This window comes from Lepidochelys olivacea (assembly GCF_965140295.1).
Source record: "Lepidochelys olivacea isolate rLepOli2 genome assembly, chromosome: 1".
NCBI classification, from domain to species: Eukaryota; Metazoa; Chordata; order Testudines; family Cheloniidae; genus Lepidochelys; species Lepidochelys olivacea.
In genome coordinates this window covers 202,036,841-202,056,434 of record NC_140411.1, presented here as the reverse complement: position 1 = coordinate 202,056,434, position 19,594 = coordinate 202,036,841, and the positions used below count along the sequence as shown (strand labels likewise).

Sequence of the window (19,594 nt, the reverse complement as noted above, 5' to 3'; positions counted from 1 at the left end):
TTTGATTGAAGTCATCAAATGAAGCTAGAGAGCTACACGGTGCTGACAGCATGATGTTGAGATGTTATGCTGTATAATAATGGCGTGTCCCCTGGACTTGCCGCCATCGCAGATTGATACATCCCAAAGCCGCACAATCCTTAAATGCCATGATGATTTTGTGGCTCTGGAATTGAATTCAGTGCAATGTTTCTTCTCTCTCCATCTGGCTCTATCCTCGAGCATTTCTCTTCCCTCTCCGTCCTCCTTGGCTCCTAGAAGCTGGGAAAGGGATGGGAAAGTCTGTATCAGTAAAAGCTAGGAAAGTCTGTATCAGTAAAAACAACGAGGAGTCTGTGTGGCACCTTAGAGACTAACCAATTTATTTGGGTATAAGCTTTCATGGGATATAACCCTCTTCATCAGACACATGGAGTGGAAAATATACAGCACATGAAAAGATGGGAGTTGCCTTACCCCCCACTTGGTAAGGCAACTCCCATCTTTTCATGTGCTGTATATTTATACCTGCTTACTGTATTTTCCACTCCATGCATCTGATGAAGTGGGGTTTATCCCACAAAAGCTTATGCCCAAATAAATTGGTTAGTCTCTAAGGTGCCACACAGACTCCTCGTTGTTTTTACGGAATCCCCGTGATTCCAGTCCATGGCTAGCACTCTCCATGGCTTCGTGTGCCTGGCCGTGTGGGAAGTGCTCCTGAGGATGGCATTCTCATCAGCCGCCTGAGACCAGGCAGCACAGGAGGAATCCCAATCAGTGCGGTCCACAAATGTTCATGTTGCAGTAGAGCTTCTGGTTTAATATCCCCAGATTTTTCTTTTAAGGAGCGTTTCTTCCCCTGAGCACTTTCAGTGCTGAAATCATGCAAGTTTCGCTCTCCCTGGGATTTACCCAGACCAGGATTCACTGAATGCTGAACTCAAACTTTCTGCATCTCCATATCTACGTAGATTGTGTTCAGAAATATGGCCAGTCGACCCTACAGCATTTACCTTCATGGAGTAACGCTTTCAAAAGATGCAGAAGGAGCCACTGACCCCCTGGATTCCACAGGTCAGAAACTGTTCACATTTGCACAATATTGAAAGTCTTACTTTGTGTAGAGTCTCTCTTTGCCTTTAGGAGGTCATGTAACTGATTAGGGCATAGGAGTGGGAGTCCTGGGTTCTGTTCCCAGCTCTGCGCTGACGTGCTGTGTGATTTTGGGAAAGTTGCGTCTCTTCTCCGTGCCTCAGTTTTCCCCATCTGTAAAATGGGGATTATGATAAGTGCCCACTTTTGTAAAGTGCTTTGAGATCTACAGATGAAAAATCAAATGTAAATATGCTAAGCAGCACTATTATTTAAAAAATGCCTGCGTGGACGTGGTCCTCAACTTCAATGAGCTCATGTCAGTTTACACCAGCCAAGGGTCTCGCTGACGTAACATAAGAACGGCCATACTGGGTCAGACCAAAGGTCCATCTGGCTTCATATCCTGTCTGACAAAGGCCGGTACCAGATGCTTCAGAGGGAATGAACAGAATAGGGCAATTTCCAGTGATCCATCCCCTGTCATACAGTCCCAGCTTCTGGTAGTTGGAGCATGGGGTTGGGTCCCTGACCATTTTGGCTAATCGCCATTGATGGACCTGTCCTCCATATTCTTATCTAATTATTTTTTGAACCCAGTTCTACTTCTGCTCTCGCAACGTCCCCTGACAATGGGTTCCACAGGTTGACTGTGGGTTGGGCAAAGAAGTACTTCCCTACTTTTGTTTTAAACCTGCCGCCTATTAATTTCATCGGGTGACTGTTAGTTCTTGTGTTATGTGAAGGGATAACTAACAGGTCCCAATTCACTTTCTCCCCACCAGTCATGGTTTTATCATATCTCTGTCATATTCCCCCCGCCACTTAGTTGTCCCTTTTCTAAGCTGAGCAGTCCCCGTCTTTTTAATCTTGGCTCGTACGGAAGCTGTTCCATTCCCCTGATCATTTGTTGCCCTTCTCTGCACCTTTTCCAATTCTGAGATATCTTTTTTGAGACAAGGTGACCAGAACTGCACTGTTCAATGTGTGGGCGTATCATGGATTTATATAGTGGCAGTATGATATTTTCTGTTTTAATATCTATCCCTTTCCTAATGGTTCCTAACATTCTGTTTGCTTTTTTGACTGTTGCTGCACATGGAGCAGATATTTTCAGAGAACTATCCATGTTGACTCCTAGATCTTTCTGTTGTGGAAACAGCTCATTTAGACCCCATCATTTTGTATATATAGTTGGGATTATTTTTTTCCAATGTGCGTTATTTTGTATTTATCAACACTGAATTTCATCTGCCATTTTGGTGCCCAGTCACCCAGTTTAGTGAGATCCCTTAATGACGATTCACAGTCAGTTTTGTATTTAACTGTCTTGAGTACTTTTGTATAGCTGCAAATTTTGCCACCTCTCTGTTCACCCTCTTTTCCAGATCATTTATGAATAAGTTGAACAACACATTTCCCAATACAGATCCGTGCGGGAACCTGCTATTTACCTTTCTCTGCTGTGAAAACTGACCCTCTATTCCTACCCTGTATTTCCTATCTTTTAATTAGTTATGGATCTAGGAGAGGACCTTCCCTCTTATCCCATGACTGCTTACTTTGCCTTTGGTTAGGGATTTGTCAGAGACTTTCTGAAAGTCCAAGTACTATATCTTCATAGTCTTTGCATGGCTAAATAGTAATGGAGAAGAAATATTAGGAAATATTAAGAGGCATAGCTAAGGGAAAAAGAGAGAGAAATGTTTTCTGCTGTGATCTGAAATGAAATGGGGCTGAGAGATACAGAAAGAGCAGCAGGAAAAGTCATCAACAGTGGTAAGACTGTGTATCCGCAATCTTGGATAGTGAGGTTGCTAGTGCTGGGCAAGCAAATGAGAGACTACACAGAAGTTAAGGGCTATGAAATAATCTGTAGCCAGCCCATGGAAGGCTTTAAAGAAGGAAGAGGGGACACTTTATTTCCTGATTCCTGTAAGGAATGGGGGAGTCAGTGGATTTGTTCAAGGACCGGAGAGATGTGACTGCACATCGTTATATGAGTCAGACAGCAAGCAGCATTCCCAGTGGTTTGCAGTCAAGCTGGAAGGGCGTATCAAGTGGGGTCTGGTTCTGTTCAATGTCTTCATCAGTGATTTAGAAAACGGCAGAGAGAGTAAATTTATAAAGTTTGTGGATGATACGAAGCTGGGAGGGGTTGCAAGTGTTTTAGAGGATAGGATTAAAATTCAAAATGGTCTGGACAAACTGGAGAAATGGTTTGAAGTAATTAGGATGAAATTCAATAAGGGCAAATGCAAAGTACTCCACTTAGAATGGAACAATCACTTGAACACATACAAAATGGGAAATGACTGCTTAGGAAGGAGTACGGTGCAAAGGTGATACACTGTGACCCCCAGATTAAAGCTAAATATGAGTCAACATTGTAACACTGTTGCAAAAGAAAGCAAACATCATTCTGGCATGTATTAGCAAGAGTGTTGTAAGCAAAACTCAAGAAGTAATTCTGCTCTACTCTGCACTGATTTGGCCTCAACTGGAGTATTGTGTCCAGTTCTGGGCACCACATTTCAGAAAAAATGTGGACAAACCGGAGAAAGTTCAGAGAAGAGCGAAAAAAAGAAAAAAGATTAAAGGTCTAGAAAATATGAGCTCTGAGAGAAGATTGAAAAAATTGGGTTTTAGTCTGCAGAAGACTGAGGGGGAACGTAAGTTTTAAGTACATAAAAGGTTGTTACAAGGAGGAGGGAGGTAATTTGTTCTCCTTAACCCCTGAGGCTAAAACAAGAAGTAATGGGCTTAAATTGCAGCAAGGGAGGTTTAGGTTGGACATTAGGAAAAGCTTCTGAACTGTCAGGGTGGTTAAGCACTGGAATAAATTGCCTAAGGAGGTTGAGGAATCTCCTTAATTGGAGATTTTTAAGAGCAGGTTAGATAAACACCTGTCCGGGATGGTCTAGATATTTCTTAGTCCGGCCATGAGTGCAGGGACCTCTCAAGATCCTTTCCAGTCCTTTGATTCTATTTCTGCAGCATTAACTTCAACTGATTAGATGCTGTTTTATGGGTGATTGTTTGGTAAAGGAAGAATGTAGTGAGTAGCAGGCTTGTTATAGAAATAGAATGGAGCTGGTTTTAGCCACGATGTAGGCTAGAGCCAAGGCAATTCCTTCTGAATCTGCCTTCCCACCAGTGTGCAGTTCACTGTTACAATTAAAATGTAGAATTTTCTGCCTCAGATATGAACAGTCCTTGTTCAATAATTTTTTTGTCCTTCTGTTGTGCCTTTCATCCATGGATCTCAAAAGCGATTTACACCCATCATTCATTTAGCTTTATGACAAGTCTCTAACGTAAGTGGTATAATTCCCGTATAGCACATGGGACCTTCGCAGACAGAAAACACAGTGACAACACGTTTTGCATTCTGCAGTGGACACAGAGCATGTCTCCAGGCTGTGCTAGAGCTTTGGACGGTCCAAGGCTGTAACTTAATAACGGAGCATAGTTAAGCTCCTTTCTGCACTGCAAACAGGAACTCTGTTGTAAGCCACATGGGACAACCATGCTATATCTAGGTCCCTGTACTCAGTTGTTTTTGAAGTGTAGACCTGCCCAAAGTACATATTGGACTTCAAGTGCCTGAAGGTGCACTGACTTCATCGGAGCTATGCCAATTTACACCAGCCAGGAATCTGGCTCTAAGTTTGTAACTCCTATTTTATTTCTCCTTCAGACAACAGCACCCTGAGTAAAGCAGTTCAACCTGGGGAAACCTACACGTATAAATGGAGCGTCGTGGACACCGATCAGCCCACTGCACAGGATGCCCAGTGTCTAACGAGATTATATCACAGTGCTGTAGATGTAACCAGGGATATAGCCTCTGGACTGATTGGCCCACTTCTGATTTGTAAAGGTGAAGCACTGGACAAGAGGGGTGTGCAGGTATGAACATTTTCTGCAACCTCTGAGAGACAGAGAGAGAGAGAGAGGCGCCTGTCCGTGTGTGTTGTTTGAACTACAGGGGAATTTGGTTTCATTGATTGTTCCCTTAGAGAAAAGGCCTCTGGAACTGAACTGGGATCAGATCACTAGGCTTCTTCAGAAGTCAGTCAAAAAACCTGTAGAATGTAATGAGGTATGAGATCCTTTGGATAAATTCTTTGAACCACCGTACAGAACTCACTAGTTGGGACATTAAATTCTATAGGGTGAGTCAGACAACCTAAAATAAGGGGATAGTTTTGTATTAAATTCTATAGGACTTTTCTATAAGGGCTGCTTGCAGTGATAGTTTTTAGCTGCATGCTGGCATATGTGGCCCCAGATTTAGAGTGCTCGCTGGGACTTTCAGTTAGAAAGATCAGGCTGCTAGTGATTTCTTTCATTGTGCTTTGTTTGCCAAGACAAGAAATTGCAAAATCCTGATTCTAGACACCACCCTAAACTTCCCCAAAGTTTGATGATCTGCAGGGAGAAAGGGAGGAAGTTCTGACCCCAGTCTCTGATAGCTTCTGACCCCAGTCTATCACAGGTTTAACCTAGGTCTGGCAACCCCAAACTTTGGGGATCCAGAAGCATTGCAAGGGGGTAGCTGGGAGAGTTCTTCTTCCACTTCCCCTCCATGGGGCCAAAGGAAGGAATCTACTTTGACTGTGGCTCAGACACCACGCAGAAGTGAATGGAAGCAGTGACTTCAGCCCCTGCACATACAGCAACAAGTGGGCCACTAGGGGGAGCCCAGCTCATAGCAGCCATGCTAAGTAGCTGGTCCAGTGTCACCCAGTGAGTCAGTTGCAGAGGTAGGAATGGAACGCTGGAGTCCGGAACCCTAGTCCCTTTCTCTAACCACTGGACTGTGCTTCTGTTCACTTGAATGGAAATGTTGCCTCTGGAGGGATGGCGAGATTAGGCCCTTAATATACCCCACTATGTATCCGTTAGCTGCTTGCAAAACTTACCCTGCCATGTCTGCTGTCTTTCAGAACAAGGCGGATGCAGAGCAGCAGGCCGTGTTTGCCGTGTTTGATGAAAACAAGAGTTGGTACTTAGAGGATAACATCAAGGAGTACTGCAACAACCCCTCCAGCGTTAAAAGGGATGATCCCAAGTTCTACAGGTCTAACGTGATGCACAGTGAGTGGGAAACTAGGCCCAAGTTTGCAAAAGCTTGTGTGAGCGCAAGTACCCAGATGGGTGCTTATTCTGAGGTGCAAGGCAGGCATGGGGATTTCCCAAGTGGCAGAAACTGGCCCCTGAGATTGTGCTGAAAGCACAAATGAGCAGAGTTCTGCTCTGGCTTCAAGGATCTGCTATTTCCAGAATTTCATAGGGCATGGTTCGGGCAACTTAGGCACAAACAAGCTCATCATGAGCCGGGCAAATGTAAACTGAGAAGGGGAAGTGTCAGTGGTCTCAGCAGCCCTGCATGGGCTTCTGGGCCACCAACTGCAGTCCACTGAGGCAGCACCCGGAGGTGGGGGGTGGAGGTATCAGTGACTGTGGGAGATAGAGAGAGGTAGAGTACCTGGGTGGGGGGGAGCGGGGGCCTGGTAAATGTTTGTGTAGAGCCTCGCAGAGGGGAATGGATACTGGCGGTGAGTGGTTAGAGTGGGCAGGGGCTGGCAGGCTTCCTGGGGTAGTGACCAGGAACAATCTGTGATGCTGCACCTGTTTGCCCTGGGGTGGATGGGGGAAGGAATCAGGAGGGAAGTAAAGGGAAGGATGTTGGGAAGACTCCAGAAGTCAGCCAAGCAGCTGCATGCCTCGTACTGCATGCTTTTGGGTTTGGAGCAAGCTGCAGCTATTAGCATGGCACTAAGCAATTTGTAAGTGTTAATGAGTCTGTTAATTTGACAGTGGGGAGGGGGGCACAGCTGCACAGCCGTGTGGGGGCCCTCAGTGCATGTAGTTCCTAGAAGCTGCCTCCTCAGGGCCACAGCACAGGGGAATCAGGAGAGAGCATGTGGTCCAGTAATACACAGGATAGCAGCGCAGCCAGAGAAACTGCTGATGCAACACTAGCCTCTTGGGTTTCCTCCAGTGTTTGACTCTAGCTTGTGAATCTGAGCATGTGTCCTGAAGGCATATGCCCTCCCACAATAGCTGGTGACAGTGATGGCACAAACACTGGGAGCCCATTTCTCACCCGGCCCAGTGTACCCGGCCCAGGTCACCCACAGGCCTGTGTTATACAGTGAGTAATGCAGAACCCAAAAGTGAAAAGTAAACACAAGTGAAATTGACTCAGAGTCTATTTTCAGGGCTAGCTAGCTGAGAGAAATGTACAAAATAAACAATTTAAAAAATATATATTTGAATTCTTTCACCCTGAATCCAATATAGGGTGACTAGGAACAGAGGTAAGGACATTTTATTTTAATATGTGATTTTTTTAACCTAATGGTGTCCCTTCAGATGAAGGTGTCTGGATTGCAGCCCAATTTCATCAGAGTGCCAATAACCTTTCTGTCTGGATACAAAGGTGTGTCAGTTCCATCCCTGATGTCACTCCATTGAAAGCATGAATTTGGCTTACCGTCTTGCATGCTGGTGAGGCTTTATGGTGCTGTAACAGCATATCTTATGCTTTGTTTTAGCAATAAATGGCTACATGTCTGACAGCACTGAAATCCTGGGATTTTGCCATGACGAAATTGTGCAGTGGCATGTCTCCAGTATTGGCACCCAGGATGAGGTAGTGTCCGTACGCCTTTCTGGTCACACTTTTTTGTCTCGAGGGAAGTATGAAGATGTACTGAATCTTTTCCCCATGAGTGGAGAATCGGTCACTGTAGAAATGGACAACGCTGGTAAGTGGCAGAACTGCTGTGCTTGTTTCATGATCTGCTAAGAGATTTTGTTTCTAGAGTCCATAAGGACTCATAAAAATAGAAAAGCTTTGTATAAAGTGCATACAAAATTTCGGCCCATCTTCTACATCTTTCCCTAGATTACAGCAAGAGTGGTTGATACACATGGGGTATGTGTATGCTGGCAGCACATGACACAGCAGTGCTGTTGCATGTGCTATACTTACTGATGATTCTGTTTTGCTTTTGAGCACTCCCCAAAAAAGTCCTTACTGTGGCTCTAGTTGTATATCTGTCATTTGAGGCACAGTATTGAAGTTCTCTGTCAAAATCTATAGAAACGGAAAAATGTCCACATCTAAACCAGCAGGCCAAATCCTAAAAGCCATACATTGGGGCCCTGTTCACCCTTCTGCATTCAGAAAGGAACGTCCTGACAGTGTCCCTTTTCCAGAGCAAAAGCAGCTTTTCCCTCTTACTCTGGCAGCAGAGGAAACACATGGTGTAGGGACCCCTGCGTCTGCTCTATTCTACTGTAGGATATGTAGCTTTCCACTGGTGTTAACCACCCTGGGCTGGTTAAAATGGGCTTATGGCCAAATTGTACTGGTGTTACTGAGAAAAATGGCTGCATCACATGTCAGGATCTGGCCCACCAGTCATTTAGGAGCGAACGAATGTTGGAACGATCAGACTGGATCAAACTAGTGGTCCATCTAGTTCTAGTATCCTGTCTCTGAGAGTAACCACTATCAGATGCTTCACATAAAGGTGGAAGAAATCCCACGGTGTGGACAATTTTGGAATACCCTGACTATAATGGAAGATTCTTCCTAATCCCAGTGGTTGGCTGATGCCTTGAAGAAGAAGGGTTTAGATCCCTTAATTTTTTATCCTGTTTAAAGTACCTGTGAATGTTCTCCTTGTCCATGTAAATGGCTAGTTCTCTGGATCCTACTAACTTCTGGGTCTAGCGATACCTTCTGGCAGTGAGTTCCACAGGCTAATTATGTATTATGGTTTTTTTTTAAAAAGGAGAAATGTTTACTTGAAGCTGGAAACCTCCATCAGACTTTACAGAAATCTCCAAAGTTGTACTTTTGTACTTCTCCATCATTATTGTTTGGTTTTAGTATGTGATCACCTCCTTCCCTCCCTAGACCTTCTTTTCCAGTTCTTGTAAAATGTGCTCATTTTTGCTGACTTTGGAAATAATGTAAGGAAAGCAATGCAATTCTGTCACTTAAAATATAGAGGCGGTAGAAAATTACACCTGGCATCTTTTTCAGGTAAAAGCCATTTTTTGTCCATCTCTCCCATGTTTTATTGTGGGACATGCCATGAAATGCAAAGAGCCTGGAGTCACTTGGTGCAGTGTGCCCATTTATTCTCATGTAGGCCAATCTGGAGGTCCAAATGTGGAATTTCACTGTCCTATTAAAGACCTTCCTCCCTCTAGAGGGTTTTAAAGTATTGTAACATATCTGATTTTGAAATGGTTTAAAATGCCTTTGAGGATTTTTATTATGATCAGTATTCTCTCATCCATACGTTTATACACATAACCCAAACTCCCAAAATTTGGATCCCTATCTAAACCTCTTGTTTCCATCTAGTTTTGATCTCTTATCTCCCTTTCTATCATGGGATGTACCAAAAACCTGAAACCAAATAACCCTAAATTTTAGGGAAGTTGAGATCCAGATCTGTCTGTGAACTTTATGGGTCAATTGTATTCAGTATTCATGATTTATTCCTACGGTTATGCCTAGGAATCCCAAACAAGGACCAGAGCAATATTGTGGGGTGCTGTACATACTAAGCTCTACAAGTAATATGTAGTAAACTTTTTATTTCCAATTGCAGGTACATGGCTTTTTGCATCCTGGGGTTCCCCTGAGATGAGCCATGGCATGACGCTGAGGTTTAGAGATGCCAAATGTGAAAAAGATATAGATTATTATTCTGAGGATGCCCTGTATGAAATCATAGTTTTTTCATATGAGAAGACTCTTAAAAATGTGCCTGTAACCTCACCCCAAACTGAAGGAGAAACAGAAGAAAAAAAACAGCAATCTTCTGATTATTATGATTATCAAGATTTTCTGGCCTCAAGTTTGGGACTTCGGACATTTGGGAAGAAATCAATGGTCCAGGAAGAAATGCAGAATCTTACTGCTCTGGCCATAGATGAGAACTTTGGCACCAGCACTCTGAGGGCTGATGTGGCTCCTGGCTCAGATCCGCCATTCATGGAGAACAGTGATACCTTGAACACTGATGAGCTCTTGGAAACTCAAAGCACTGCTCCTCTCCCAACCGAAGCTGGGTCCGTCCATACAAATTACACGGTGGCAGCAGAAGAACATTCATCTCCAGTCACCACAACAGCAGTAAGTCCTGACTTGGCATCTAAAGCTGGAAACCAAAGTGACTATGAAGCAAATCACAGTCAGATGTCAGGAAATTATGAAAAAACACTTGCAGGTGAACTACTGAGGACCAGGGAAGAAGCCCAAACAAAAGATGCAGCAGAACTGTTACCTGACAGAGGGGACAGCATGACACCCTCCTCTGCAACACTCAGTTCAGAGGAACCGCAAGTGGAAAGTTCAGGAGGAGAATACAATTTCAGTAGAAAGAGGGAAAGGCGAGACCAGCTGGAGACTACGTTTTACGCCGTTAAAAAGATGCAAGCCCTCTTAGATCGTATACAGCAAAACAAAAGTCTTTCTTCTCTTGGCAACACCAGTTCAGACAGAGCACCTCTTTCTGCTCACCATGCAAAGAATATCTCCAGTTCAGATATGTTAGGGACTGACCAACTTCCAAATGAATATGTTGAAGACAAGGATGTGGAGGAGGAAGAGGAGGAGGAAACCAAGAAAGAAAATGCTGAATTTCCCAAACATGCAGATAACTTGACTTTTGCTGTGGGACACAGGGTGGAAAACAATGAGTTAAACATGTTCAATGTCTCTGATTTAGAACTACCCAAAGATAAACAAGAAAGAAATTTTACTCTAGATTATGCATCGGATATCTTAATTCCTACTCGTAGCCCAGTGGTGGGAAAGGACATGCTGGGAAAGCTGTCGCCAAGGGGTATTAAGTCTCCATCTAAAATTATGAATGAGAAATGGAATTTGGCCTCTGGGAAGGAGAGTTATGGGATGGAGATAAATTCAGCTCAGGCTACTGATAAATTACAGAATTGTTCCAGAAATGCTACAATGCCTACAAGAGAGAGTGTATCCCTGAATAAGAAGAAGCAAGGGAAATTCAAAGGCTACTCACCATTTATAAAGGGTCATGGGAAAGTAAGGAGCAAGCATCCAACTCTGAAAGGGGAAAAGAGAAATGTGAATGGCACGCTGAGTACCTCTGGGACTCTCATCAAGACCCGAAGGAGGAAAAAGCATAATCAAAAGTATAGTAATCTCTCATTGACACCCAGAGGTGTGAGACCCCCAAAGGTACTTGGAGAGCAAAACTGCACATTATTGTCCAGGGAGGCCAACCACACAGTGTCCCTTTGTGAGGCCAACAATACAGAATTGCCCAGTGAGGCCAACCACACGGTTTTGCCAAGCAGAGCTAACTACACGCTGACCCCAAGACAATTTAAGCCCATCATCATAGGGCTTCCCAGTGGGAATGGGGACTACAAGGAGTATGTTCCAGGAGGCTCTGACAGTGAGGAAATTGAAGATTACTCATATTCATATGCATACGTAGAATTCGATGACCCATATACAACGGACCCCAGATTCAACCTTAATAATGTCCGTAACCCTGATGACATTGCTGTGCATTATCTCCGCAGCAGAGGGACCACGAAGAGATACTACATTGCAGCCGAAGAGGTCTTCTGGGACTATGGAGGATTAAAGAAAAGGTTGGACCTAATTCTTCTTCTCTGTTGCCTCACACCCTGTTGCTGAATACCAGGCCACTGATTCAGATAGCTGTCGCACAGCAAAGCTACTGTTGCTGAGGGATTAGGGGATTTCTTAATCACACAAGTGCTGTTCCATTTAACAGTCTGTAATGCAGTAGGTGAAGAGGAAGGAAGGACCAGTGCTTTAGGGCACTAGCCTGGAATTCAGGAGACCTGGGTTTAACTCCCAGCTCTGCCAGAGACTTCCTGTGTGACCTTGGGCAAGTCACTTAGTCTCTCTGTGCCTCAGTTCCCTGTCTGTAAAATGGAGATAAAGTCCTTTCCTACCTCACAGGTGCTTTTGTTGGGATAAATGCATTAAAGATTGGGAGGTGCACAGATACTACAGTAATGAGGCCCACATCAATACCTCAGCTTGGTATCTAAGTATGTGTGGCTGGAATGGTTTGGAACTCAGTCAAGAGAGAGCCTATAAGTTGCCAGTTTGAATTAATCTTGGGTAGGTACAGACTTTGGTGGAGATTTTTCAAAGTAACCTAAGGGAATCTCAATGGAGCTGGGTGCCTTACACCCTTAGGCCCCACCGAAAATTCAGACCTTATAGTTCTCACCATCTGAAGTTTTATTCAGTCTCCAGTACAAAATGAGTAGTTTGGCTCTCAGTCCAATTCCCAGCAGATAAGTATCCACATCATGCAAACTACCACCACTACAGATGAATCTAATTAACCCCCTGTTGCTAGTCTTAGCAGAGATCAAGAACTGATTGGACCATTGCACAAGAACCCCAAATTTGAGATGTTCGCATTTTGTTTTGATTTGGAAAAAGTGGCTTTATTTCCCAACAGGAATTTGTAATCCGGTTTTTCTGAGAGAAATTCAACCTCTTAGAAATTTGAAATTTCAAATCAAATCATGCAAAATTACCAGTCATTGCATATTTCTGTGCAAAATCTGCCTTTTTTCCCCTAAATTGCTACCCACAAAAATATTTGCACAGCCTGAATTTTCATTGTTGCGTGATTTAGGATAGGAGCGGAAATAGTTTCACTACAGCAAATTCAGTCTCCGAATTGTATATTTTTCAAATTGTATCTTCAGACTACTTGACAAACTTGTCTATTTCCCCCTTCCCAACTTTCCCCATGTAGGACTCCGGTTAAGCTCCACCTTCATTATTTGTATTTGCAAGAGTGCCCAGAGGGCTCTGAGTTCTCAATGTGTAAAAATCCTGAAGCTCAAATACTGAAATGATTTGCCCTGTGTAGGGCAGATACTCAGCTGCTGATATAAATGAGGACAGCACCACTGAAATCAATGGTGCTGTGACAACTTCCCTCAGCTGAGGATCTGTCCCGGAGTCTTTGGAAGAGTTGAGAATAGAACCTACAACCATAAGAAACTGAATCAGCACTTAGAGTTTTGGTGAGACAATAAGAATCAAGCTCCTTCCCCCACAGATGTATCGGCTCTGGAGAGCTAATGGAAATATAGGATGTAATTGGTTATCAGCAGTAATTCAGAGCCGCATGAGAAAGAGATGATCCCCAGGCCTTTGCTCTAGGCACTGGAGGAGTAGTGCTCTTTCCACTAAGGGTACATCTACACAGTCTGCAGCAGCAAGCCTTCCAAGTGCAGGTCAACATACCTGGCCTTGTGCTAACACTATAACAATAGCTGTGTAGACAGTGCTTGAAATTGAAGCACAGGCTGGCACTTGGTCTCTGACTCCCACCCCCATCCCTAGACTTGAAAGCCTGAGCCACGTCGACACAGCTGTTTTTAGTTCGGTAGTGCAAGCCCGAGTCTGCTGTGGGCTGTGTAGATGTACCTTAGGTGACTCTGAGGGACTAAACTCCTATTTCTTCACAGAGCAGTTGCATTTTTAAATATGGTTGTGATCAGATGACAAATATGCAAAGGTGACACCTTCTCATGGAGCTGTCAGCATCACTTCCTCATACGGCTCTGAATTATAGCTGATAACTAATTACATCCTTTTTTTCCACTAGCTCTCCAGAATCGATATATCTGTGGGGGAGGGAGCTGGATTCTTATTGCCTCACCAAAACTCTGAGTTCTGATTCAGTTTCTTATAGATGATGGTGTAAGAGATATAAATAGCCCAGATGGATTTTCAGATATTAGAGAAAATTTTCATCACTGGTGGTTAGAAAAACTATTTTAGGATTTAGACTGAGCAAATCTGGTGTGGAATCACTGAGGAGAAAAATGGAATGTAGTGATATCATTTTGTAGTCACTTTAATACCCTGGATCATACATTTTCAGGGTGAATCACTGACATTTGTGCTGATTCATTTTCCTCCAAAGCATTCCAACGGTAAATGTAACTGTTTCTCAGACTACATCTTGAGGGGTTTTTATGTGTAGGTCTCTAATTTTCATCATAAGATGTCAGTTTTTCTAATTCCATGATGTTTTGTTCCATTATGTTCTAATTCCATAATTTTTCTAATTCCATAATGCTCCCCTCAGCACAGTGAGGAATGACAGAACCAGCCATGATAGGGGCAACACAATATACAAAAAAGTGATTTTCCGAAGCTATGTGGATAGTACCTTTACAACTCGGGAGCCTGAAGGGGAATATGAAGAACACCTGGGTATCCTGGGTCCTGTTATCAGGGCTGAGGTGGATGATGTCATCCAAGTAAGTCAAGGCTTCAGGTATTTAGTACATGAAGGTTTCTTACAAGGATCTGAAGGGGCTGAACGAGAACTGGTTGAAAAATATCAGTCATTTTTGGTGGAACATCTTGTAAAATTTATATTTTCTCTCAACTTCCCAGCAAAAAAGCTTTGTTTTTTAACACAAAACCAAAAATGGGGGGGGGGGGATTTTTCAAAAACTGCTTTTAGTTCTACAAAAAAAATTGCTCTTTGAAAACTGAAAATTTTCCCCAAAACTCAAGTAAAACTTGAATTTTTTACAGAAAAAAAATTTTCAGTGAAAAACCTGAAACAAAAATGAAAATGTTTACATTTGTCTGAAAAGTCATTTTTTGTCATAAAAATATTTTGATGTAAAAATGTTGAGCAGTTCTAGTGTAAATGGAACTCACTGGTCAGTATGTGTTACAGGTCCCCCCTCTGAGCCAATTCTTAGAGGATTGGAGTTTTCACAGTCCCCCCACACTCTCAGCCAGCTATGGTAGCCACTCATGCTTTCAGTTCTGGAGGCCCCCACGTCAATCCCGGCATGGTGGCCAAGATGCCGGCCATCACATAAATGCTAAGGATGACAGGGAAGCAATAAAAATAATAAATACAATACAAGGGATTATAGTTAGTAGTAACGGGAATATTACAAAAGGGCACACTTCCTGTGAATGAGATCTTTGAGGCGGTGGAATAATCTTCCCCAACACCACCCCCCTTAAGGGACCGATACTAGTTAAAATGCTGGGGTCTCCAGGCTTCAAACGATGCAGCTCCTGCCATGATGCCATGCCCTTTTCAGATGGACACTCTTTATGCGTACGCTGCCTGGGTGAGGGGCATATTCCCTAGAAATACTCCCACTGCAGCAACCTGAAAGCCAGAGCCCAGCGGGACAGGGATCTCCAGCTTTAAATGATCTTGATGGAGAAGTCCCTCCAGCCTGAGGAGGACAAGCAAACAGTCTCTTTGGGAGCTCCTCAGGATGCAAAAGGAGACCAACGCTCTGAAAAAACAAAAAAATGGGCTCAGACGTCTCCACAGAGAGGTCTGCGAAAACAGAGGTGGTCTCCTGTCAGGACACTGCCTCTGATGCCATCTTCCTCTCAGGTTAGCACCTATAATGCTCCAGGCATCCCTGGCACTGCCGAGGTCTGAGCAAGAGAAACAGAGTTGAGGCATCGACAAAAACGTGCCTCCTCCATAGCACCGAGCTCACTAGAACAGGACTTCGCACCGAGTGTCTCAGGCAACACGCCTGCACTGACAAATCAGTTGGTGCTGACCTCCATGGATGTACCCTCCTATGGCTTTCCCAGTGCAGTAGGCGCATTGGGAACCCTGGAGCGCATATAGGGTCAGCGTTCTAGACCGTCCACGGCACACAGATGTGAACTGTGCTCTAACCCAGCATCTCCCACACCACAACCCTTGGAGACACAGGAAGGGGAAGAGGACACAGAGCTGGGCACAGACCATGGTACATCTCCTGTGCGCAATTCATCTTTCTCCACAGATGAGGTGATTATGCCCCCACCGCCAACCTCAGCGGATGACTTTAAACAGTTTCAAGAGCAGCCTGAGAGAGTGGCGCAAAGCCAAGACATCTCGCTAGAGGAGATAAAGATAAACGAGCACAAGCTAGTACAAATACTGCAACCTGCATCTACCTCCAAGATTGCCCTTCCCATCAACAAGGCCCTCTTGGATCCTGCGGAGACAGGCTGGCAGACACCTGCCTCTATTTCACCCACCTGCAAAAGAGTGGATAGACAATATTATGTACCATCTTAGGGGGCAGACTTTCTATTTGTGCACCCACCTCCTAACTCTGTAGTTGTCGAGGCAGTAAATCACCATAACAAACAGCCATAATTCAAGGTTACACCCCATGACAAAGAACACAAAAGACTTGACTTCTTCGGATGCAAGGTATATTCCTCCGGCGCCCTTCAGTTTCAGGTGGCCAATTATTCTGCACTACTGGCCAAATACAGTTACAACAACTATGGGAAACTTGCCCAGCTCACCTCTGAGCTACCGGAAGAAAAACACACAATTCCAGGCCATCATCACCGAGGGCCAGCTCAGATGCAAAACAGCCCTTCAGGCAGCATTGCACACAGCAGACACGGCAGCCAGAACGGTGGACACAGCCACTGTAATGCACCGAGCCTCATGGCTTCCATCCTCGGGGATACGAAAAGAACTCCAGACAAAAGTAGAGGACTTCTCTTTTGACCGGGAACAACTCTTCTCTCAGAAAACAGACAAGGTCATTTATTCAATGAAGGATTCTTGGGCAACGCTCCGCACTTTGGGGATTTACAGCCCCCCTGCAATGAGAAGGAGATACCAACCATCTCAGAGACCTAGAGACTCCTCAAACAGGCAACAATACCAGCATCAATGATCACAACGCCGGCGACAACTTCAGTCTCTGGTGCCGACTTCTCAGGCAGCACCTCCAAAACCGCAATTTTGAAAAGTTGGTCGAGGGTCTGAACGACCTCCCTCATGAAACAGTGCTCACGTCTGACCCATCCCCAATTTTTGGCCATCAACTCCAGCTCTTTTATCACATCTGGGCCACCATAACATCAGACCAATGGGTGTTGGAAGTTATCAAGTCAGGATACACTATTCCCTTTAACTCCTGCCCACTTACCCTACCCCCTTCCCTGTCCCTTTTCAGGGACCCTTTTCACCATCACCTACTACAACAAAAAGTCAATCATCTTCTACAGCTAGGTGCCGTGGAACAAGTACCACTACAATTCAGAGGGAAGGGATTCTACTCCTGTTACTTCCTGACCCAGAAGAAGAGCGGGGGATGGAGACCCATCCTGGATCTACAGAAGCTCAGCAAGTTTTTCAGATCCCAAAAATTCAAGGTGCTCACATTGGGTATGATACTCCCGGCGCTGCAACAGGGGGACTGGTTTTCAGCCCTCAACCTTCCAAGAGGCTTATTTCCATATGACCATTCATCCTGCCCACAGGAAATGTCTGCGATTCACAGAAGACGAGAACACTTCCAAAGTGGAGTATGACTGTTCGGCCTATCCATGACACCAAGAGTCTTCTCAAAAACTCTAGCGGGGGTAGCGACTCATCTGCGCAAACAGGGGATTATGATTTTCCCCTACCTGGACAATTGCCTTATCAAAGGCCCAACTCTACGAGACACAATGGATGCAGTCTGGTCCACTATCACACTATTCTGGGAGCTGGGTCTACAAATAAACGAACAGAAATAACCATAAACCCAGTCAAACAACTAGACTTTATCGGGGCACACCTCGACGCCATAGAAGCCAAGGCGTCATTACCCCTTACCAGATTCACAAACCTCATCTAAGAGATACAAGTCAGTCCTCAAGTTCAGGCTCACACTGTCCTACAATTACTAGGACACATGGCAGCCACGATGTTCATGGTACGGCATGCAAGACTGCATATGCGAAGTCTACAAGGTTGGCTAAGCATGGAATACATACCAAGCGAGCACAGCCTACACAAACGGCTCACAGTTCCACCAAATGTCCTCAACTCATTACAATGCTGGACAAGGCCACAAAATAGCTGTATGGGTATCCCTTTTCAACAGAAACCCCTGACAACAGTGATCACCACAGATGCCTCACTGATAGGGTGGGTGCTCACATGAGTCAACACACAATACAAGGCAAATGGTCTCCGGGAGAGACTCCCACTGCACATCAATTTGCTAGAGCTACGAGCAGTCAGCAACGCCTGCAGACACTTCCTACCTCATGTACGGAACAAATCCATTCGAATTATGACCAAGAATATCGCCTGCATGTTCTACGTCAACAGACAAGGAAAAGCTCGCTCATATTCCCTATGCACAGAAGCCATGAGACTTTGGAATTGGTGCGTACAACACAACGTAAACATCTCAGCATGTTACCTGCCAGGCTGTCAGAATGCAACAGCAGACACGCTCAGCAGCTACTTTTCCCAGGATCACGAATGGGAGATGAATGGAGAGGTCCTGAGTTCAATCTTCAAATGGTGGGGCACTCCCATCATTGATCTGTTTGCATCCCCAATGAATCGCAAAAGTGCAATGTTCTGTCCTCAAGAGCAGGACTGGGACTACGGTCATTGGGGGATGCCTTCCTCATCAGATGGGAGGCACAACTCATGTGTGTGTTTCCACTGATACCAGTGATATCACACATGATACACAAGATCCGAGCAGACAGGGCCAAAGTTATCCTTACAGTCCTGACATGGCCCAGGCAGGCATGGTATCCTTACCTGTTCTGCATGGCAATATTCACCCCGCGAGCTCTCCCTCACCAGTCAGATCTGCTGTCTCAACACAACAGTCGCACTCTCCGCCCAAATCTGGAGATATTCCACCTACAGGCGTGACTCCAGAATGGTTTCACCATGATGAAATAAAGTGCTCGGAACAAGTCAAAGGTGTTATTAAACAGCAGGAAACTGACTACGAGAAACACATACCTTCAAAAATGGAAGAGGTTCTCTGCCTGGTGTCAAGGAAGACGCTTGATGACCGATTCAGCTGCACCACCATTAATCTTAGAATACCTACTGGAGGTGAAAAGCACTGGCTTAACGATGAGCTCGATCAGAGTCCATCTTGCTGCCATTTCAGCATTCCACCGAGAGATCGATGGAACTTCGACGTTTACACACCCAGCTACAAAACGCTTCCTCAAGGGTCTCCGAAATGTTTACCCAGACGTGCGATGACCTACACCAACATGGGACCTCAACCTGGTATTGAAATGCCTCGCCGGACCGCCATTCGAACCCTTAGCCACCTGCTCATTTTCTCTAACTTCTTTGACCAGGCTCTCTGGTACATAAAGGGAACAGATGAGTTACATAAAAATCAGGAGCAAGAAAAGGGGGAGACAAAAGCCAACCCTAATCTTGGAACTCCATCCTCAGAGTGAGGGAGACAAGACGAGCTCCTTGCCCTGGCAGTCCGCCTCTGGGGTGAGGGAGATGCATACTAGAGAAACTCCCATTGACATCAGTGGGAACTACATACACTGGGATCTAGTATTACTGTAGAACTAGCTTGTGCCCCGTCTAACACAGCCAGCCAGGGGTGTAGGAAAGAATAAAGACTCCCTGTCCCCCTTGTGCAACCCATT

At 44.8% G+C, this 19,594-nt stretch overlaps 1 protein-coding gene across 1 annotated transcript in view; it reads left to right on the top strand.

The window, feature by feature from the left end:
* F5 (coagulation factor V) overlaps positions 1–19,594 on the top strand; it is a 67,455-nt gene that overhangs the window by 25,803 nt on the left and 22,058 nt on the right. Inside the window, exons 9-14 of the mRNA XM_084620127.1 lie at positions 954–1,056; positions 4,775–4,986; positions 6,027–6,177; positions 7,641–7,853; positions 9,720–11,751; positions 14,253–14,427. Of these exons, the coding sequence (XP_084476253.1) occupies positions 954–1,056; positions 4,775–4,986; positions 6,027–6,177; positions 7,641–7,853; positions 9,720–11,751; positions 14,253–14,427 (2,886 nt within the window). The remainder of the gene's footprint in view (positions 1–953; positions 1,057–4,774; positions 4,987–6,026; positions 6,178–7,640; positions 7,854–9,719; positions 11,752–14,252; positions 14,428–19,594) is intronic.